We start from the raw sequence: 23,169 nt of genomic DNA, 5'->3' as shown, positions 1-23,169 counted from the left end.
AGCCATCCTGTTGGACCAAATGTCAGCCTAACAGCCAGAATCCTTACTATGACCTGTCTGACTCTCCCACTGCACCCCTCCATCTCTGACCTCGTCTCCTCTACTTTCTTCTGACCTTCACCTCTCTAGACATGTCGGTCTCCTTCCTGATCCTCAGACCTGGCAGGTACATGCCCATCCCAGGGTACTGGCCCTCCCTCTGCCTGGCAGCTTCTTCCTCCAGATGCCTTAATGGATGCTTCACTCCTGGCCTTCAGGTCTTTACTCAAGAGTCCTTTCCTCAGGAAGGCCTTCCCTAACTACTGTGTGTGTATAAAATTCACACTCCCACCAAATCATACAAACTCCCTTGTGTTTCTTAGATTTTCCTTCTTGGCTTATCTTTTTCTCATATACTATTTAGTTCCTTTGTTTATCACTTTTTGTATCTGCCTCTGGCACTCTCCCAGCAGTTACTTCATAGTCTCTTCCCTGTTTCTTGCTGTTTCCCCTTAGGCCAATCTTTCTCTAATGTGCAATATAATTTCCTTATTTATGATTCTCTGTGTCTTCCACTAGACTAAGTTCCAGGAGCAGGGATTTTTGACTTACTCTATTTGTTTTGTATTCCCAGCCCCTAAAACAGTGCCTGAATTATAGTAGGTGCTCAATAAATTTTTGTTGATTTAGTGGGGAAAAAAATGTAAAGTGCCTTGCATAAAGTGGTTGGGAAAGAGTAGCACTCAAAAAGTGCCGAGTACTTTCTCCATCTCACCTGTCAGATATAGTAAATCAGATGCTTGTGAATTGGATGTTTTAAAATATGGTAGAGGAACTCACTATTAAATGAATCTTCTTGGCCATCTTTTAATGCAGTAAAAAGGATCTGAGTAATTGCTCTCTCCTTTAGCCTCTTGTGAATCTAATTTCTCACATTCATTGGCCTCTTTAAAGTGATGTGTCCTTGTTTATTCATTCCTGTTTCCCAAAGGAGCTCATTACTGTGCCTTGGAAGGGATAGGCCAGTCTGGGTGAAGGTTTCGGTTAAACAGCTGTGCCAGTCAATATGTACAAAGAGAGACACTGATGTATAAAGGGCCGGATCAAACTCTTTGCATGTATGTGAACCGTATGCGAGAATCGAATGCAAAGATTGTGCTGGCACACACTTGCCCTTTTCGACTTTAAAGAGAGCCTAGACGTGACGTGCGGTCCCGAGGTTTACGCGTGATCCTGCCCATGCGCAGCAGATGGGGAAGGTTAAATGCTGTAGCGCCTTTGTGTTATGTAATCAAACAAGAGTTCTCTAATCAGGAAATAAAAAGCTCTTTGAATTTCAGTGCTAATTCGTTTGGGTCCCCCTCCTCCCACTGCAACCTGCCTCATACGCTTGAGTTAAGAAGACTTCTGGTAAAATTTACCGAGAGGAGTTATGCGAGCTTCAAGCACTCTTGTCTGCGTAATAATTAGACAAGTGGAGAGTTGAGTGTGGGAATTAGGTCTGAGTGGAGGAAGTAGTTTTTTTTCCTGCTTCTTCAGTTTATAATAAGAGATCCCATGGCTACATGTTGAAATAGTCTGGGAGAGTAAGTATTGAGTTCTTTTTCCTCCTCTTCCCTCTAAAAAGCAAAATCACTGTAGGATAAAGTAGCCCCACTAGCCCATGGGCTCTACTTCTAGAACAATCTAGAACCAGGAAGTGAATAGAAAATGGTACCTGAGCAACTGGCTGGTTGATCTTACCAAGTTCATTATCTAGGCTTCAGGCAGCCTGGTCTCTCCACAGCATCCTCGTCCATCTCATCTTCCCTCCAGCTCACCCCTGGAGAGAAGGTCAAGGGACAGGGTTGGGACTGGGGGCTGCACAGTCACGGTAGGTTCCTGTGGCTTAGCCTTACGTGCTGGATCTGGCGATGGGCAGGAGAGGGAGGCCTGATTTCAGGGCCCAGGAGTGCCACTTCCTATGTGCTCCTCTCTGGGTCCACCTGAAGCTCTTTTTCTCAGGTTTTTATAAACTGTGGGCTCCAGTGGAGATAACTGAGTAGAGTCAACTGTACAGCTTACTGAACAGCTAGCTTAGACTGATACACAGATCTAACGATTAGGTGAGGCTTGCTTACCTAAAACCTCACCAGGGTAGTGGGGGCTCAGCTGCAGATACCTGGCACAGTGTGTGTAACTTTAATCTAGTTCTGGCATCTGGCTCTTTCTTGGTCTTTTGTCTGGCTCTGTGTCACCGTCTGTTTCTTTCCATGTCTCGTGCTGATCCATTCCTCCTCGTATCAAAGCTGATGTACTAATTACAGAGAATCATCAGTCTCTGAGTCTGCATTTGCTTGAAGTTCAGCCTTTAAAGTACAGAGGCTTCTTAAGCTGTATTTTATTGCTGCAGCTATTTCTGTTCTCCTTTGCCATTGCACAAATTACCGCAGATGCCAGAACCGTGAGTACGGGTGCTCTGTAAAATGCCTGCACAGATGCCTGTCGTACTTCCTGCAGGGTGCTTTGCTCCCCTGAGACGGCAAACCTCGGTGTGCCCAGCTACGTGGAGAGCAGTAAGGCAGGATGGGTAAAACTGGGCTCAGGAGGGGAGGCCCAGGCTGGAACACTTCCTCCCTGTGTGACCTTGAACAGGTACTTCATCCTTCCCATTTGTAACATGGAGGTGTTAGTTTCCTATGGCTGCTGTAACAAACAACCACAGGTTTAGTGGGTGAAAACAACACAGATTTATGATGCGACAGCTCTGGAGGTCAGAAGTCTAAAATCACGGTGTCAGCAGGGTGGCTACTCCTGCTCGAGCTGGAGGGGAGAATCTGCTTCTCTAACCTCTCTAGCTTCTAGAGGCTGCCTACGTCCTTTAGCTTATCAGCCTTTTCAAAGCCAGCAGCGTAGCCTCCTCCAGTCTCTTTCTGTCTCCTGCTTCCGTCAGCCCATCTCCTCTCTGAGCCTGACCCTTCTGTCCCTCTCTTATAAAGCCCTTTGCATTTTCATTGGGTCCACCTGGTTAGTCCACAATACTCTCCCATCTCAAGATCCTTAATTTGATCATGTCTGCGAAATCCGTTTGGCCACATAAGGTAACATTTACAGGTGCTGGAGATTAGGACCTGGATATCTTTTGGGGAGGGCATTATCAGCCTACCACAGTGGGGTCGTGCGACGGTTAACTAGGTTCCTGTTAAGTGGATCAGTTCATTCTAGGTCTTGGGCAGACGTACCCATTTCTGCAGTGGTCAGTGTTCTCATATTCCCCCCAGATCTCAACAACACCGTGTAAGAATGGATATTTGTAGTGGTTAACCTATGTCCTCTATGCCATTTGGGAAAAATCAAATTACTCTTCTCCTAAATATTCTCTCATTAGGATGGCACAGTGCAATAGTTAATATTTAGAGAGTATCAGTGTTGAAAAGGGTAAAGTCAGTTTTCTGAAAGATTTACTTATGCAAAATACCACCTTTTTCAGTGAGACTGGATAAATAGTCATAAGACAGCATTTTCACTTTTATGCCTCTGGATATTATTGCTAGTAACAGTTTAGATTTATGCAAATTTCTTTCTCTAAGAATTTTAATGCCCCTTCAGGTTTGAGGTACACATGAAGTTAGATTTGGCAGGAATGGTCTAACAGGTATTTCAAAGAAGTTGCTCTAAATGAGAAGGAATTTTCCATCACTGTCTTTCTCTGTGTTTTGATGGAATCCAAATGCTGGAAGACGAAGGGGATGGTTTTATTTTCATATGATGGTTTAAGATTTTTCTACGGTTCCATCACTCCCTAGTTTTATGTAGAACCCTATTTAAAGTAACTCAGCAGCTGGACCCGTCCTCAGGGAAACTCATCAAGCAGAGGACGGTGTAGTAAGAAAAAAGGAAGCCGACAGGTGCTGTGTGTTTTCTTTTTTTTTAAGGGTTTTTTCCAGTTTTATTGAGATATAATTGACATATAACGGTGTATTAGTTGAAGGTATACAGCATAATGATTTGATATATGAATATATTATGAAGTTATTACCTAGTAAGTTTAGTTAACATCCCTCACCACACATAGTTAAAAATTCTTGTTTTGTGATGGTTAATTTTTAAAAAAATTTTATTGAATAAATTTGACATATAACAGTGGTAAATTTAAGGTGTGCAAAGTGTTACTTTGATATATTTACATATGTAATATGATTGTCATGGTAGCGATATTTATCTTGTCACATAATTATAGTACACTATTGTTGTCTGTATTCATTATACTATGCATTAGATCACTATGGCTTATTTGCTACTCATTGCAAGCTTGTACCTTTAAACACCATCAACTTTTATTCTCCCTCCACTCCCCATCCCCTGGTAGCCACCATTTTACTGTCTTTTTCGAGTTTGACTTTCTTGGATTCCATGTATAAATGACATCCTACTTGTCTTTCTCTGTCTGACTTATCTCATTTAGCATAATGTGTTCAGGACCCATCCATGTTGTTGCAAATGGCAGGATGTCCTCCCTTCTCATGATGGAATAATGTTCCATTGTGTATATATGCGCCACCTCTTTTTTATCCATTCATCCGTTGATGGGCATTTAGGTTGTTTCTGTATCTTGCCTATTGTGAATAATGCTGCAGTAAACACGGGGGTGCATATATCTCATTGAAATTCTGTTTTCATTTCCTTTGGGTATATATGCAGTAGTAGAATTGTTGGATCAGATGGTAAATCTATATTTAATTTTTTGAGGAACCTCCATATTGTTTTCCATAGTGGTTGGACCAATTTACATTCCCACCAACAGTGTATAAGGATTCCCACATCCTCGCCAAGGGGCTGTGCATTTTCTAAATGGTGGTCACCAGCCTGGGGGCTTCATACATCCCGGACTGAGCCCTCCCACAGCGGCCAGCAAGTGAGGGGTGATTGCCGTTATTTTTGGTGGAGGGGTCCCTCCTCCCTGTGGGGGTAGCCTCCTGCTTGAGCACAGGGGCCTCAGCAGGCAGGTGCTCCGCTGGCTCCCCCACCCGCCCTCCTGCACAGTCACCTTTCCTTCCGTAGCAGAAAGAAATGCAACAGGAAGGGAGTCCAGCTCCCTCAGGGTTGGGTGCCCCTGTTGTAGTCTAACCCAAGGCAGAATAACAAGGATTTGTGTTCTTTCCCTCCCCCTTCCTACATCCAAATCCTGTCCCCTCTATCTTAACAGGTCAAGCTGAATGACTTTCTCCCTAAAACCTGAGTAAAGGGCAGAGCTCCACCTTGCCTGACTCCACACTCTGTGCTTCCCTTTACTCTCTGGTGGCACTGGCATTTAGCTGGCAACCCATCACCAGGTCCAGCCAGTGCTCCACAGATCAGAGATCAGCTTTGTTCCATCAGCCCCTTAGCCACAAAATGCTGGCTGGAGAGCTCACATTAGACAGAGAAACAGACTCCTTCCAAGAAAACTTAAAAACGGAGAAAGATTCTCAAAGATCGTATCACACCTTTTGAGGGATGAACAGAAACAGTGGAGATGACATTTCCAACTCCCACCTTCCCATCTTTGGAGGGAGTTGTATCAGATCACACATTTTGAGGTAAATAGGAGCTGGTGGTGAAGCATTGTGTTTCCAGAATGAGCCGCAGTATCTGCAGTGGAACTTTCCAGCAAGCCTGGCACTCTGAAAGATGCCTCACTGATAATCACTGGGGCAAATAATGCTGACGGTGTCTTTTTTCTTACCACCTGAAGCAGCAGCCAGCATAAGCCACAAACTGTCATGCAGTCCTCAAACTTTATCTTTGAACTGCCTGGTACATACACATCTCTTCTTTCTTGAACTAATTTGATGCTGGTTCCTGAGTCCCTTCTGGGGAAGGCAGCCTGACTGTTTTGTTCTGTGCGTGTGTTTCCTTTTTCTTACCTTTTACAATTACGGTATCATACATATACAAAAAGTGCATGATTGGTGAGTGTACAGCCCAGTGGGTTGTCACAGAGGAAGCACACCTTGTAACCACAGCCTGGGGCAGGACACTAAACACGCCAGCCCCTCAGACGCCCTCCTCACCCCGTCCCCCATCATTCCCTTCTCTGCTCCTGAAGGTAGCTGCTACCCAGACTTCTCACACCTCACTTGATCTTGCCTGTCTTTGAACTTCATGTAAATTGATTCATAGAATACTGCTCTTTTGTGCCTGCCTTCTTCCTTTTAATGTTATGTTTGTGAGATTCATCTAGGTTGTTATGATTTTGACTTTTAACGTCTGGGCCTCTGGGTCAAATAAGAAGAATTTCCTAAGTAACTGAGATTCTCAATTCTGTGCTTTGTAATCAGGAAGACTTTGTTCCTGCAATTAGCTTTTTTTCTTTTTACTGTGGCTATGTTTTTGCAGTAAGCTTGGGGTGCTTTCCTCAAAAGAATGTTTCTCCATAAAGTGGAATGACTCAGCTTTCTTTTGTCCTCCTTATTGACAACACTTGGCTCAGAATGACTTTTGACTGTTTGCAAAAGTTAAATTCTGCCTCAGAAGATAAGAAATGACCACCCCTGAGATTATTCACAAGATTAGGCCACTGTTTCTCCTTGTGAAGGAGAGGGGCAAAGATGCCTGGCCAGAAGGAGCAGCTGTGCATCAGCCTGCAGCTGGTCCAGGCCGGGGCCGTGTTCTGAAGACAACGAGATCTTTTGAACTTCAGGTCCAGGAACTGCTGATACCATTTTATGGCTCCGTGTTGAAAGACCTGTCTCCTGGACTGTGTGCATTAGTGAATGGGATGAAACATCCCAGCCTTTCAGAGATGGATGCTAAGTTATCTGAAATGCTTTTCTGTTGCACAGAAAACATTGAAACAACAGTCACAAAAATCTAAGCCTGTCCTACAAATGTGCTCACAATTCTATCACCTAACAAATTATTCTTTTTAAAATTCTTTTTCAGTCTTTATTCATGTTCATATGGAATGATTACATAGTTGTGATGAAAGTATAAATATCATTTTTATAGCCTTAAAATTAATATTATAATTATTTTTGTTGTTATAGAGTCCATGAATAATACATTTAAGAGTCGTGTAATGTTCCATTAAGGTGGTGATCCATGAGTTACACAACCATTCCCTTAGTTTTTGGACAATGTATTATTTTCTTTTTTCCTCCTGTTATTACACTTTATGTTGCAGGGGACCCTTTCGTGAATATAAACTTTTCCTCTTTTGGGTAAGTTCCTTAGGACACATTGCCAGGAGCATGCTGGCTCTTTCGTTTTGGTGCTTTTAATCGTGTGTCACACTGCCAACTTACTTTTCAAAAAATTATACCAGAAACATGCAGTGTTCCAACTTAACTCTTTCATTTTTAGCAACTTCATTTTATTTAAAATGTTCAGTTTCTTAGTTTAATGAGTATCAAATCTTGCCATGTTACAAATTTTTAGTTATTTGAGAACTATAAACTGGAACAGACAAATTAGAGGGTTAAATGATTGAGTTAATGTGCATGAAGCATTGGTAACAGTGACTGTTTCACAGTGCTCTATATAAGTGTTTGCTGTCATTGGACTTCTTTTGATTAATTAAATCTGATTTAATCCTCTCTTGAGTGAGTTGTTTGTTCCTGTCGTTTTTTATCTGTTTGCTTTCTGGGGTCTTGGCGTTTGATATTCATGTGTTCGCTGTTCATTCAGCAGCTGTATTTGTTGGGACTCTTTTGGTTGCAGTTGACGTGAAACTCATTTGAGGTCGCTGAAGCAGAAAAGGGGCGTTTATTGTAACGGCACCAGGAGATCTTATAGAGACTCGTGGTCTGTGTGTTTTCGGTTACTTCCTCCCAGAGCTGTCTTCACCTCCTCTCCGTGTGGCTGAGTCCTTCTTATCCTTCCATCTTAGCTTGACTGTCGCTTCCCCACAGAGCCCTTCCCTCACAACCCAGTCCCTTGGCCACACCCCATCTTCTCCCGAGTCACCCTGTTTCCTTTGTAGCTCCTTATAATCTGGAATTGCATATTTGCATACCTGCTTCTTGTCTGCCTAGGTGATGAGCTCCGTGAGGCAGGGCCTCTGTTGTCTTCTGTGCTCTGGGTCCAGTGTGGTCCTGGCACACGTTGGCCCCCTCATGCTTGTCAACTGAGTGACTCCAGCCAGCCGGGGACTGTCTTCATCATTCACCTTGGCTCCTCTCCTTCCTTCATTCTGATGTCATGTCTCTGTCTCTCTGTGCTGTTGTCCCCTAACCCCTCCTGCAGATTGGCTGGTTGACTTATTTACTCCACAGGGTGGAAGTATAATTACCAGCAGCTCCCGAGTTACCTGCCTCGGATCCAGGCAATTCAAATCCCTGACTGAGCTAGGGTCTGTTGTCCACCATGGTCTAATCACCTGTATCTGGGGTGGGGGCTGGCGGGGAGAGCCACTTAGCAGGCTCCAGGGGTGTGCTGTATGATCTTGGTGATTGTGGCAGGGACAGCCAGTGTGTCTGAGCAGACATCCTGTTGGGGCGCTCCTGTAACTTATTGCTAGTCTTACGGCCACGTGTGCTCACTGCCAAGCACAAGGACGTGGAATGAGAAGTGTGCTGTCCCTGTCCTTGCAGCCCGGCGAGGGTGCCTGATGGACCAACCAAAGGTGAATCCATGAGCTATTGGGTGCGTAGGCGCTTTGGACACAGCAGTAGACAATAAAACAGCAACGAAAGCAAAACCCACTGTCATGGAGCTAAACAATAAATGAGATAAACCAGTAAAATATATGGTCTGCTACAATGGAGCTATGAAGAGATCTCAAGTATGGAGGAAGTTGAGATATGAAAATATGAATATGAAATGATTCAATGTCAATATGAAAATATTACAGGGTGAGGAATGCTAAAAATGGATCAGTACAGGGACTGTCATTTTAAATGGGAGGATCCAAGGAGAAGATGACATTCAAATGAAGACTTGAGGGGAATGAGCCAGCAGAGCCTGGGGGCATCTGGGCAGGGCAATCCAGGCCCTGGGGACAGACATACAAAGGCCTGGACATGGGGTGGGCATACTGTGTGCGTGGAGTGTAGGGGGAAGGCAGAGCATGAGCTCAGAGGGTCCCGCAGCCATTGTAAGGCGTTCCAGGTTTGCTCTGGGTAGAGACAAGGCCAGAGAGTTGCTGGGGACAGGAGAAGGGAGGCTTTCTATAAACTCTTTGAATACATATTATAGCTGCTTATACCTTTTTGTAATTTTACACTTTCCCTTGCTCTCGTTATTCTTTCTGTTTCAGGTGTGTTATCTTAGGCTGGCTTAATTAGACCTGTCCTTGGATCATCCCAGATTGCATCAGGGAGGTCAAAGCAATAGGACTTGGGAGATGCTGCCTCAGCTCTCCCGAGTGGCCGTGGTGGGACAGGATCTGCTGCTGGGTCACCTGCACGTACCTCAGCCTCGTCGCTCAGGGCTGCTGTTCAGGTGCTTGCCGGCCCCGTGTCCGAGTGCGTCTTTGTAGCAGACAGTGGTTACCACCTCATTTTTCTAGCGGTGCTGCTAAGTAGCAGAGAAGAAGGAGCCCAGTGTCACACAGATGTGTGGACAGAGCCAGAAAGAGAATGCACTTCCCCCACTGCTGCTCCTCTTGGGCAGCCCTGTCTTTCTTTTTCTTTTTTGCTGAGGAAGATTCATCCTGAGCTAACATCAGTTAGCAGACTTTCTCTATTTTGTATGTGAGCCACTGCTATAGCCTGGCCATTGATCCATGAGTGGTGTGTAGGTCCACACCCAGGAACCAAACCTCAGCCACCGAAGCAGAAAGTGCCAAACTTAACCACTAGGCCACCGGGGTTGGGCAGCCCTTTCTAATGGCTGCCATGCCATGTGATAGTGTGGTGTGTGTGTGTGCAGATAAGCCCACGGCTGTTATAAATCCTTTGTTCCCTTTGGGGAAATTGTGTCTTGCCCTTATTAGCTGAAAGGATTCTTACGCGGCTGTGAATGGGGGCTTTGGGGTCTAAATCCGAGCTCTGCCACTGACCACTTCATAACCTGACAGGTTGCTCAGATTCTTGATCCTAGTTCCTCATCCATGAGAGGGGTGACACTGCCTGCCTCCGCAGTCTTTGGGGTCCGTGGGTGAGATGGTAGGCATCAAGTCACAGCACAGCTGCAGATGGCCAGAAGCTCAGTAGGTAGAGCTAGGCAGGTATGTTGTGTGAACAATGAATTACATTGTAAAAAATCAACCTCTTTTTTTCTTTGTAATCATTCTTTTCTTTTCCTGGGATGCTGTGTGATTCGCATCTACATGCAGCCATTTGATGTTCATCTGGCAGCCCTTTGAGGTCATTCTAAGCTTGAGTAAATGCTGGGTTTTTCAGTCGGCTCTCAGAGTTATTCTCAGGGGAATCTTGGTACAAAACAATCTGGTAGTCTCAAAGCATTGCTCTTTTATGATTAGTCGTGCATCTGCATTGCATTATTTTAATTAGGCAGCAAAAGATTATGTCGAGTGCTCTCCCAGGCCTGTTTGATAGGGGCTGTCAGTGGTTGCTGAAAACATTCGTAGTATTTATTGCCAGAGCTCTGGTGCCTCGGTAAGGGAAGGCTGTTCGGAGCTGCCTTCCTTCCTTGTCTCTTGCAGAGCCTTGGGAGTACGTCCATGAAAGGCTGACTCTTGATCTCAGATAAGGCAACTACATTTATTCATTTCAGCTCTCTATCTCAACACTTAATCTTTTACTCTTTGATTCAAGTGTACTGGTAATGAGTGACAAAATATTTACCAACTCTGGTGGTGAAGACCCAGACACCATTTTGCTCAGGCTACCTGACACAGTAATGATGTATTTATGTGAGCCACACATCACTAGAGAAGTGTGGATGGCCGAGATTATATGAAAGATGTATAGAAATGTGTGGCCTTACGTTTGAAAGAAGGTGATGCTGTATTTAAGAAAACATGTTAATTCCTCTCTAATGATGATTTGTCTGCCTTACACTTGAAAAAGTTTCCCCCACACTTTAGACTGGCAGATTTAGTAGAATCTAGAATTTGCGGTTCATTCACCTGGAATAACAGGTACAGTTGTAGTGTGAATATGTTTATACTATTGTTTCCCTTTTGCTGCTCCTATTAAAAGTGTGATTCATGTAAGATGTAAAAAATTTCCTTTTGGTTTCTTGCCCAGTTCACTTTAGTAAAATGCATGGAATGTGTTCAATATATGCCACACACTCAGGCACTGAAGATACTAAGAGGGGCAAGACATGGTCCCTGCCTGTGGGCAGTCAGTGGCAGCCCCAGGCTTGTGAACAGGTGGTGACAGTGCTGCAGAGTTGGGGCACGGAGAGAAAGAGTGTGCAGAGGGGCAGGCTCTTAGCCCAGGTACCAGAGATGTTGTTTAACTTGAGTTTTGCGCTAAAGTGAAGAAAGACTAGATGCTGAGAGGCGGTGCATCCCAGGCATGGTCCTTGTTAGCAAGGACTTGGGGTTCTGAGACTGCAAAGGCAAGGCAGAACGTTCTGAGAACCGAAGGAGTTCTGTGTTATGGAGCCTAACGTACAGAGGGGAAGGCAAAACAGGAAGTCAGAAAGAAGGGTCAGGCAGGGAGAGTTAGTTCTGGTTCTGGAGGGCCTTCTATGCCACGCTCTGCAACTTCAGCTTTGTTCTGTAGTAGGAGTCATCAGCGTGTCATGCAGGAAGAGCTGTGGGAGCGTTTATGTGTTAGATCATCTGGATGGAGGATGGGGCATCAGTATGTATGTTATGTATTGATGATGGATGGATGATAGATGGATGGGTGATTGATGGATGGATAAATGGAGGGATGGATGGGAGGGTTACCTGAGGGCACTTGCCGTTGTCCAGGAAAGAAATGAGGAGGCCCTAAACTAGTGTGGAGGTGTTAGAAACAGAGAAATATTTAGGAGATGAAATCAGGTGCTGAAACAATGAGATGAGTGTAGTTAGGGTCTTGGAGATGTTGAGGAAGGCTACCCAGTCTCTGCCTCGGGAGATCAGGTGGGTGATAAACTGGGAAGGCTGGAGGTGGAAGCCATTTGATGAGTAAAATAATGAGTGCTATTAAAGGACAGCTGTGGACAGCTAAGCAGTAAGTTCAGCAGACATTGGATACTCAAATCTGAGGTTCAAAAAGTGTCTACAAAAGCCTGTTGGGGCCTGTTACATGCAAGGATGCTTGTAGAAGGAGAAGAGTAGGAATGCAGGCTGGAACATTGTGGCACATCAGTGTATAAAAGACGTAGATGGGGGAGAATGCCTTGAGGGTAGTCAGAGAGGCTCAGGGAGGCAGGAGTGTTGGAGATTCAGAGGAGCAGAGATTTCCAGAGCTTGGCCCCTTAGCAGAGCCACATGCAGTCGAGTCCAGTAAAATAAGGAGTGAAATCCGCCATTGGCTTGGCATCATGGAGTTCGTTGGGTACCTTGGGGAGAACAGGTTTTGGGGCGAACTCGTGCCATCAGCCGGCTTTTGCTGGATTCAAGAGTGCATAGAAAGGGAGAATGGAGGCCGCAGAGATCAACAACCTTTTCACTTGGCCTGTCCGAGAGGGAAAGGTGTGAGGTCCCCAGAAGGAGCCAGTGTTTCTGTGGTACCCCATGTGCAGTGGCTGTGGTCGTGGTTCCCCGAGGAGGCTTGCCGCATTAGAAGCTGTTGGTGAACCATTTACTGCTGTGAGAGGTAGGTCATATTTATGTTTGGGTCACGGGTTTGTATTATTACAAGTCGAGGTTTTACTTATGCTAATCAGAGGGTTAAAAATGTAGTGTGCCCTGTGTATTCATGAATTTATTTAACGTGTGTGCCTGTTCATCCCATTATTGAATTTTTATATATTGCTAAAACATTAATCCTCTTGAAAGAGCAATGTTTTGCATTCTTTGTAGTTTTCTTTCTATCATCCCCTCCAATCTGCCTTTGACCCTCCTGCCAGAGTTGGGAATTCCAAACGCAGCCCTTTCTCCTTGGCTGAATGGCCTTCTGCAGGTTCTCCTGGCTCTCAAGATAATGCCCATGCTCCTGGTGAGATGCTGCAGACCCTTGATGTTCTGGCCCCACAGCCTCTCTTGGGTCAGCTCTTGACACTCTCCAGACCTCCCTTTAGGTCCTGGAAGGAAGATCCAGCTGCTCCACTGTTCTGACCACCCTGGAGGCCACACCTCTGTGCCGTCCCCCATGCGCACCCATCTTCCTCCATGCTTCTTTCCTCTAGTCAGCTGGACACAGCCTTACTCTTTCTTTAGGAGCCTGCCCACATGTCTTTCCCCAGGAGGAACTGTGTATTCTCCTCCCCCTGCGACAAGCTCCTTTCCATTCCCACCTTTGGGAAACTGAGCAGGCTGCCTCGTGGCTGGGCACTTACTTCCCGGTTCCCCTCTGAGACTCTGGATTCCCAGATGGCAAGGGGCATCCTTGTGTATCTGGCTTGAGGCCTGGCCCTGCCTTCACTGCGGGAGCTCTTAGCCTGGCGGCGCTCACCTTGTCCTCCCTTCTTTCCAGGGAAGCAGTTTAAGTGCACGGTGTGTGACTACACGGCGGCCCAGAAGCCTCAGCTGCTGCGGCACATGGAGCAGCATGCCTCCTTCAAGGTGAGAGGGCTCGGGAGGCGGAGTGCGTGTTCTGGCTGGAAATGCATCACTCTTCAAGATGGAGATGGAGAGAGCATCCTTGCATTCTTTTTGGTGTTCCCCTCACTTTGGGCCCCTTGGCCATGGCACGTGGAGTCTGAGGCATGGCTCAGTTTACTCCGTGCTGTCTCCATGCAGAAGTGTTGCATTTCTCTGTACTTTGGAAACCCAGTTCAGAAACAGTGTGTAAGAGGATGTGGGCTAGAGCAAAGGGACGCTCTTACCATACGAACCTGAAGTGACTTGAGAGGAAAGAGTGTGGGTTTTAGGGACGATATGTGTGCTCTGAAATCCTGGCTTGCCTTGAGGAAATCACCTGATACAACAGGTGTGGTGATGCCACCTGGCAGGCTGTTGTAAGAGCTGGAGAGGGTGGTCACAGAGTGCCCACCACAGTGCCCAGCATGTAGCTGGTACGTGGGAGACCATGGCGCTCCATATTCTTTTTTTTTAAAGATTGACACCTGCTAACATCTGTTGCCAGTCTTCTTTTCTTCTTCTTCTTTTTCTCCTCAAAGCCCTCTAGTACATAGTTGTATATTCTGGTTGTAAGTCCTTCTAGTTGTGGCATGTGGGACACCGCCTCAGCATGGCCTGATGAGCAGTGCCGTGTCTGCGCCCAGGATCCGAACGAGTGAAACCCTGGGATGCTGAAGTGGAGTGCGTGAACTTAACCACTCAGCCACGGGGTCACTCTCCATATTCTTTTAATACCTCTGATTGATGTTTCTTTAGTGTGGGTGGTCATATCCACTTGGCCACTGCTAGTGGGGCAGTTACTGACAACAGCAACTGTGGTCCAGTGAATTTGTTTAATAAAAAGTTCTGCTCGGCACATGGCAACTTGACCCTCAAAATTGGTGGTGCTGCCACATACTCACGGAAATGGGAAACACGATGTTGTAAAATGTTTGTTGAAATTCTGTCCACCGCTAACTCCCAGAGAATGGCGGAATGTGGAAAGGACCATTGGTCACCACACTCAGAGGCTGCATTTACTGAGCATCTGCTGTATGCCCACAGTGTGCCAGGAACTTCACAGTCCTCAACTCGAAGTCCAAATCTACCCCACTGTAGACATTATTGTCCCTATTTGACAAGTGAAGAACCTGAACCTCAGAGAAGTTAGCTGATCACCTGTTAGTCTTTTCTGCCATGCCCATATCTACAGATTTCAGTCACTGTTAGAATATTGACCAACTCGTGTTATCACCGCCTCTGAGGTGACGAGGACCCTCCCCATGTGATGCTCAGAACAGCCCTGTGAGAGAGAAATTCTCGTGATCTCTCTTCTTATAGTGAAGAAACCAAGTGGCTCAGAGGGGTTATTAAGGGCACATGTGCTTTAAACACCCAGGAAGGGAAGGAGCGAGATCTTGGTCTTCATCTCCGAGTCCTTGGCCTGAACATTTCTCAGTTACTTGTTGTGGGCAGAAAGGGGGAATTGGAAAGCCGGAGGATGTTGTTCCTGTTGCTTATGTAGCTGCTTTAACGTCAGTGTTGAATGTGAGTTTCTTAGGGAAGACCCACATGTCACCTGGTGGAAGGGTCGCAGTGCCTCAGCCGGGGAGGTTCTTCAGTGCTCTGCACATTGTGTACTTAATTGAAGTTAAGAGCTTTATTTCACATTTCACAGCTCGTGCATGTGTTTCTTTGGGGGGACTCTAGGTTTTCTTAGACGAGTGCACTTAAAGTGCAAGAGGACAGAGGGCTAAGACAGCGCTCACTTTATAGCTGAGAAACTTAAACCCAGCGAGGTTAATTATTTTCGTTGCGATTCCAGAATTGGCACTAGACTTCTCATTTATTTCTCGGTTTTCAGTGTGGAACGTTTCCTTTCTAACCAGACACAGCTGAGCAGTCTGTCTGCCCTGAAATCCTCAGTGTTTTCATTCCAAGATTTGTTGAATCTTAGGTTTGTGCGCAGAGGAAATGGCTTTGGGAGGGTTTATCTAAGGTGTCGCTCTCCTGTGTAGACGTCAGCTTTTCCCTGCAGTCATGCCGTTGCTGTCTGCTGTTGCGCCTCAGGAGCTGCTCAGCTAACCTGGACTCGGGTCAAGGCCGGTTTCCCAGGGGCTCCCTGTGGGTTCAGACGTCCTCCTCCGAGCGGCACCTCCGCTGGGAAGAGAGACAGGCCTGAGTGAGAACCGCCAAGTCGAACCTGGGCTTCTCTCCTCCCACAGCTTGGGCTACTCTTCTAGTACAAGTGAGTGTACGTAGTGTTTCTCCACTCACTGGGACTGACAAGGCAAAATGAAATGGGTGCCTGCCGACCACTCAGTAGTAAATAACAACTGTTCCCCCTTCCTCTCTGCCTGCCCCGTCCTAGTTTTCTATTACTGCTGTGACAAACTACGCCCAACTTAGTAGCTTAAAACAACACGAGTTTATCATCTCGTAGTTCTGTGGTTCAGAATTCCAAGCCGGCTGCCCTGAACCACAGTCAAGGTGACGGCAGGGCTGTGCTCTTCCTGGAGGCTCTGGGAGAAAATCCATTGCCTCAGCTTTTCTGGCTTCTAGAGGCCACCTGCATTCTTTGGCTCATGGCCGCTTCCTCCATCTTCCAAGCCAGCAACATAGCATCCCTCATCCTATCTCCATCTCTGACTGTCTGCCGCCTCCCACTTCCACCTGTAAGGACCCTTGTGATTACAGTGGACCCCCTTTATACCCCAGGATACTGTTCTTATCTTATGGGCAGATGATCAACCGCCTTCATTCTACTTGTGGTCTTCATTCCTTTTTGCCATGTAAGGCTCCAGGGATCAGGACATGGACATCTTGGCAGGGCAGCGGGGGCATTATTCTGCCTACGCCTGCACTCTTTTTTCTTCCTTTTATCTCTGCTCTGTGGTAGAAAATTTTCATCCAAATCAGAAAATACATGGTATGCCTGCCCCCACACTCCCTTTTTCTACCAACAGCAGACGTTATCAAGAAATTGATCCTCTCTGTTTCACTGATCCTGGATGAGCCCTCAGAATCTTCGGGCAGACACCACTAATCTGTTGCAGTTTGCTTGCAAGATGAAACCAGTTTACTTTTCCAGATCTAGATCTGTAATTTACAGCATATAATTTGTGTCAGTTAACACGGCATAAGGGCGGATGCCTGCATTGCCTTGTTAAATTACATGTTTTTATTTATATATTTATTTTAAAAATAAAGTTAATTATGTGTTCACTAAAGATTTGGAAAATGCTTTTCGGTCCCTTTTCTTGTACGATTTTTGGATATATTGTTTTTTTAGACGTGATCCAGGTCATACTGTAAATGAGCATTTTTTGATGGTGATTAAAACATCAGCTTCACCACTGAGAGAGCTCTGTTGGAGCATGTGGTTCGACGAGTGGCTAAATGGTTTACTAAGAATACTTCACTTCTGAGTGAGAGTAACCTCCCAGTCTAAGGCAGGGCTGGGGAGCCTGCATGCTTTAGGCATTATAAGTGTTGTCTTTTTTATTTATCATCCTTTCATAGTCATTTTCCCATTTTGTGAAAATATATTTATTAACTAATCTCTCTCTCTTTTTTTTTTTTTTGGTGAGGAAGATGGTCCCTGAGCTAACATCTGTGCCAGTCTTTCTCTATTTTGTATATGAGACACAACCACAGCGTGGCTTGATGAGCAGTGTGTAGGTCCGTGCCCGGGATCCAAACCCTCTAACCCTGGGCCCCTGAATCAGAGTGTGCAAACTTAACTACTACACCACCGGGCCAGCCCCAATTTCTTAACTACTCTTAATGGCTGCTTAAGGATGAGCATCATAGTTTAGTTAACCAATCCCCTCAAAATTGAGTAGTTTGATCATTCTGAGTTTTTGCTGTTATAAGTAACCCTACAATGGACATCTTCAGGCCAAAAGCTTTTTTGTGTCATCCTTAAAATCTAAGGGATTATAAACCGCTAGGTAAAGCCCATCAAGCCACTGAGAATTCAGAAAAATGAAGGTCTTGTATGCACTTCTTGCAGCTGAAATTAAAATGCATTCCCTAGGGTGGAACTGACACTGTCAGTCTTAAAGACGTACCCAAGGAGGTGCTTGGACAAGAGGAACTGCTGCCGAGCCAGGAGTCTCTAAACAAAAAGAGGCTTGTTCCCTCAGTCTAGCTGTTCAACTCTTTGCTTTCTTACAAATAAACCAGCCCACACGCCGTTCTGTAAGGCAGTGTAATCAATAGGCAGAATCACCTTGTGGAGTCTTGTCTGTTAGGCTCATACGGCCCCATCACTCTGTCGATAGAAATGTTCTCAATTTTAGGGCTCGTTGATTCAGTGGCAATCTCCTTGCCTGTTAATAAAAAGTGACTGTATTTTATTTTTTTAAATTTTTGTTCTGAAATAATTTTAGACTTACAAAAGTCTCGCTGAGTTCCTGTGTACCTATCACCACCGTCCCCCCGTGATAGTCTTCTTTACCCATAGAATGTTTTCAAAACTAGGAAATTGACTTTGGTACATTATTAACCAAACTGCAGACCTTATTTGGATTTTACCAGTCTTCTCTCTCTTTATTTTGAATTAATAAGCTTTCTTAAAGTAGTTTTAGTTTTGTAGTAATATTGAGAGGAAAGTGCAGAGAGTTCCCATATACCTCCTGGCCCAGCCCCCGCGTATACAGCCTGCCCCATTTTGAGCATCCCTACCAGCATGGTACATTTGTTACAATTAATGAACCCAAGTTGAACATCATAATCACCCAAAGCCCAGAGTTTACATTAGGGTTCACTTCTGGTGGTGAACATTCTGTGGGCTTTGACAAACGTATAATGACGTGTTTCCATCATTAGAGCATCGTCCAGAGTGGTTTCACTGCCCTAAAAATGTTCTGTGTTCCACCTGTTTATCCCTCCCTCCCCTCAACCCCTGGCAACCACTTATCTCTTTCCTGTCTCCATAGTTGTGCCTTTCTCAGAATGTTATATAGTTGGAATCATGCAGTATGTGGCCTTTTTAGGTTGGCTTCTTCCACTTAATGATGTGCATCTAAGCTTCCTCCATGTCTTTTTATGGCCTGATGGCCCATTTCTTTTTAACACTGAATAATATTCCAGTGTCTGGATGAACCACGGTTTATTTACCTATCACCTACTGAAGGACATCTGAGTTGCTTCCAAGTTTTGGCAATTATGAATAAAGCTGTTATGAACATCTGTGTGCAGGTTTTTGTGGGAACATATTTTCAACTCCTTTATGTAAATACTAAGGAGCACAATTGCTGATCCTATGATAAAAGTATGTTTAGTTTTGTGAGAAGCTGCCAATCTGTCTTCCAAAGTGACTGTACCGTTCTGCATCCCCACCAGCAATGAATGGGAGTTCCTGTTGCTCCATGTCCTCTCCAGCTTTTGGTGTCATCAGTGTTCTGGATTTGGGCCACTCTAATAGGTGTGTAGCGGCATCTCGTTGTTTTAACTTGCATTTCCCTACTGACATATGCTGTGGAGCATCTTTTCATATGCTTGCTTGTCGTCTATGTATCGTCTTTGGTTAGATGTCTGCTCACATCTTTTGCTCATTTTTCACTTGAGTTGTTCATTTTCTTATTGTTGAGTTTTAAGAGTTCCTTGTATATTTTGGATAACAGTCCTTTGTCAGATAATGTCTTTTGCAAATGTTTTCTCCTCATCTCTGTAGCTTGTCTCTTCATTCTCTTGGGTAACTTTATTTTTAAATAAAGTTTTATCTTTTCATTCGAAATGGACGTTTATTTAAAGAGGGCACTTCTTTTTGCTAGCCTTATGTATATCATTACATACTGTTTGAAAGTCGTATGTTCATTTCACTGGGATTCGTACAACCTGTGAAACAAGATTGTAATTCCTGATTCTGAAAAATGGAGTTGTGCTATTTTCTTTCCCGTCATGAGGAGGGTAGGGGAGGAGAGGAGAGAGAAATAGATAAGAGTCAGAGCTTGCATCATGACCCCATATAAAAATGGTTCTACAGATCTACCATTTTGGTGATTTGGGGCCATTCTGCCTCCCTCCCCAGGTTGCTTGCTAACGTGATTGATTCACTCATTCATTCTAGGAAGCTTTTCTAGATTTCTCTTAGAGTGCTTGTTAGATATCAAAGCCTGGGAATGGTACTTTAAGATAGTATTTTTTAAAATCCAAGAAAAAAAACATGGATTGAATAGCCAGAATTCATGTGATGTTGGCTTTTTATTTGTCTTATTTTTAGAAACGATGATCTCATATTAAAAATAAGTTGCTACCAGTAGCCCAATTGAAAAACAGGCAAAGGATATAAAGAGAACAGGTCACAGGGAAGAGAATAGCTCTTGGGTATATGATAGGATGCCTAACCTCAATAATAATAAAAATCAAGTAAAACCACAGTAAAATGCCATTTTTTGTTTATCAGATTAGTAAACGATCAGAAGTTTGATAGCGCATTCCATTGGTGAAGCTGTGGTGAAGAGCCGCTCTCAAACATCGTCACTGGGAGTGTAAATGGTTAGCACCCCTGTGGAGATCAGGTTGGCAGGATCTCTCATAAATGCAAATGCATGTTATTTGCCTCAGCAATGCCTCTTGTAAGAATTTATCCTACAGATACACTTGCATATGTACTAAATGGTGACTGTGCAGGGTTATTCATTGGAAACAACCGAAATGTTCATGGATAGAGAAGGGGTTAAATAAACAACGGGGCATCCAAACCACAGAATGCTGTGTGGCTGAAAAGAGTAAGGGAGTTCTCTGTTTACTTGTTTGGAAGGACATCTAAGATGCGTAATGAAGTGCAAACATAAGATTCAGAACAGAATGCACCACGCTGCCTTCGGTATGTGAAAGGGCAGAGATATATTCGCATTTACTTGTGTTTGCTTTGAAGCCTCTGGAAGCATATATGCCAAATACACAAAGCAACATTACTGGTGAGTGGCGAGGGTTGGAACGGGGTAGGTGGGAGGTCAGGGCTGCGAGTGAAACTTTTCCCTCTAAGTAATTTTTGAATGGGGTGAACTGAACATTTTACCTGTTCAGTAAATTTAAGTCAAAAGCAAAACTGGAATAAAAATGATATTTTATTAGAAACTACCCAATGTCAAAGCAGGTGTGAACATGTTTGTGATCTGTCACATCGCCCCGTGAAGGTGGCGACAAATCGCCTTTTGGAAGTTCATTGAGATTCTGTGAATCTCACTTGAAAAGTCCCTGAGAACGATGAGGTCTCGTGGAAAAGCACAGGATTTAGAAGCAGACAGACTCAGGTTCAAATTCTGGCTGTGACCCTTGCAGGCTGTGCTATTTGACTTCTTTGTATGATTTTATTGTCTGTAAAATGCTGGGGGTAATATCTGTAAAATGCTGGGGGTGTCGAACATATTCAGAGAAATACTATTGTATGAGTAGTGAGTATGGAACAAGGTAGATGATCAAAAAATGTTGGTTCTTTGTTCCTCCCGTCTCTTAAAAATGACTCCACTTCCTAAAAGAACCAAAGGAAGGATTATAAATCAGCTGGTCATGGTCTATTTTCTTTTTAATGAGATTAAATTTATGTTCACAAGTCACTCATTCTAAGTATTTTCCAGGCGTTTTGTTTTCTTTTATATATCTTTAGATGTTGATGTTATTTTGCTTTGTTTGTTGTTTATGGCATTGGAGTTAGGAAGATAAGGGACAAAATCTTGATGCCACTGGTTACTAAGTAACCGCTGGGGATTTTGATCCTTGGCCTTTTGAGCTGTCTCCTTATTTGGAAAATGAGAACAGTGATATCATTATTTCAAGGGCTACTTTTAGAAGGAGGGGTTGATTTGAGGGAGCAGACCAGAAGGAATGTGTCCCCATAGCTTGGGGCAGACTTGGACCGTCAGCCCTGTGCAGGCCAGCCCCAGGGAGGAGGTTCTGGGAGGAGCTCAGGCTTGGTCTCTCATTAAAGAGAGCTAGGAGGCTTTCTTCTTGTTCTTCTTTTTTTTCACTTGAGGAAGATTGTCCCTGAGCTAACATCTGTGCCAATCTTCCTCTATTTTTATGTGGGATGACTCCACGGCATAGCTGATGAGTGGAGTAGGTCCACACCCGGGATCTGAACCCATGAACCCAGGCCACCAAAGTGGAGTGTGCTGAACAATAACCACTTGGCCGCGGAGCCAGCCCCAGTGAGGCCTTCTTGTTAATGGGAGAACTTATGGCCTCTTACCACCCTTACCACCAGATTAGTTCTTCTCCAACTTTAGTCAATCTCAGAACCTCCTTGAGAGCTTGATAAATGTGCAGATAATGGGTTCCCCAACCCAGGAGATGCTTTCAGTAAGCCTGGAGACTGGCCTAGCATTCTTGACTCCAACACACTTCCATGTGGGTCTGATGCAAGGGCTCCATGGACCATAATCTGCTAGCCACTGCAGTGGATTTTGAACTCAGTGAAGGAAAGGTCCTGAGTCTTTATATTTAAAATGTGTTCCTGTAAATAACGTATAGCTGGATGTTGTTTGTGCCTGTGCATGTGTGTGTAACCGGTCTCATGATCACTGTCCTTTAATTGGAATGCTTAGTCCATTTACATTTAATGTAATCTTGACATGTCTCGTTTGAAAAGTACCATCTTTGTATTTATTTCCTATCTGTCATGTCAGTTCTTTGCTCCTCTTATTTTTTGACTTCTTTTGAGTCAATCCAATATTTTTTAGTATTCCATTTTATCTCCTCTATTGACTTTTTCCCTTCAGAGTAGAAATTTTGTTTTTCAGATATTTTTTTTATTTTAGAATGTTTGTAGAGTTACAGAAAAATTGTGATGTTAATACGGAGAGTTTCCCTACACCCCACACCCAGTTTTTCCTGTTGTTACCATCTAACATTTATGTGGTACATTTGCTACAACTAATGAACCAATACTAATACATTATTATTAACCAAAGTTCATATTTTATTAGGATTTCCTTAGATTTTACCTGATATCCTTTTTCTGTTCCAGGACCTCATTAGGATGCCATGTTACGTTTAGTCATGATGTCTTTTTAGTGTCCTGTTGGATGTGACAGTTTCTCAGACATTCTCTATTTTTGATGACCTTGGCAGTTATGAGGAGTTCTGCTCAGGTATTTTATAGCATATCCCTCAATTGGGATTTGTTGATTTTTTTAACTATACCTTTTTTTTTCTTTTTAGTGGTTGCTGTAGACATTACATTATACATCTGTGTTTTAACACATTCTGGCTAGCATCAAATGTACTTTTTCATCAACAATGTAAGAACCATGAAACACTGTAATTCACATTATTCTCCTCCTCCCCTTTGTTCTCATTGTTATATATATTTCTTCCACTTACGTTGTAAACTCCTCAATACAGTGTTATTATTTCTTGCTTTAAATAGTCAATATTTTAAAGATGTTTAAAATATAGTTTTAAAGAAGTGTTTTCTATTAACTTGTATATTTAACCTTTCTGGTATTCTTTATTTTTTTCTTGCAGGACTGGGTTTCCCTCTGATAAATTTTCCTTTAGTTTGGAGAACTTTTTAGCATTTTTTTATATGCCAGTTTGCTAGAATGGAATTATCTCAGCTTTTGCCTGTTGGGAAATTCTTTACTTTGTCTTCACTTTTGAAGAATATTTTGATGACTGTAGATTACTACGGTGGCATCACTCTGAAG

At 44.1% G+C, this 23,169-nt stretch overlaps 1 protein-coding gene across 11 annotated transcripts in view; it reads left to right on the top strand.

The window, feature by feature from the left end:
* ZFAT (zinc finger and AT-hook domain containing) overlaps positions 1-23,169 on the top strand; it is a 248,322-nt gene that overhangs the window by 111,498 nt on the left and 113,655 nt on the right. For 9 of the 11 annotated variants that reach the window (XM_070481648.1, XM_014855371.3, XM_070481647.1 and 6 more), the window contains one exon: positions 13,425-13,513. The exons of the other annotated variants lie outside the window; for them this stretch is intronic. In XM_070481648.1, the coding sequence (XP_070337749.1) occupies positions 13,425-13,513 (89 nt within the window). The remainder of the gene's footprint in view (positions 1-13,424; positions 13,514-23,169) is intronic. 11 annotated transcript variants of the gene reach the window in all.

The sequence above is a fragment of the Equus asinus genome, chromosome 12 (genome assembly GCF_041296235.1).
Source record: "Equus asinus isolate D_3611 breed Donkey chromosome 12, EquAss-T2T_v2, whole genome shotgun sequence".
In the NCBI taxonomy this organism is placed as follows: Eukaryota; Metazoa; Chordata; class Mammalia; order Perissodactyla; family Equidae; genus Equus; species Equus asinus.
This window is presented reverse-complemented; position numbering and strand designations above follow the sequence as displayed.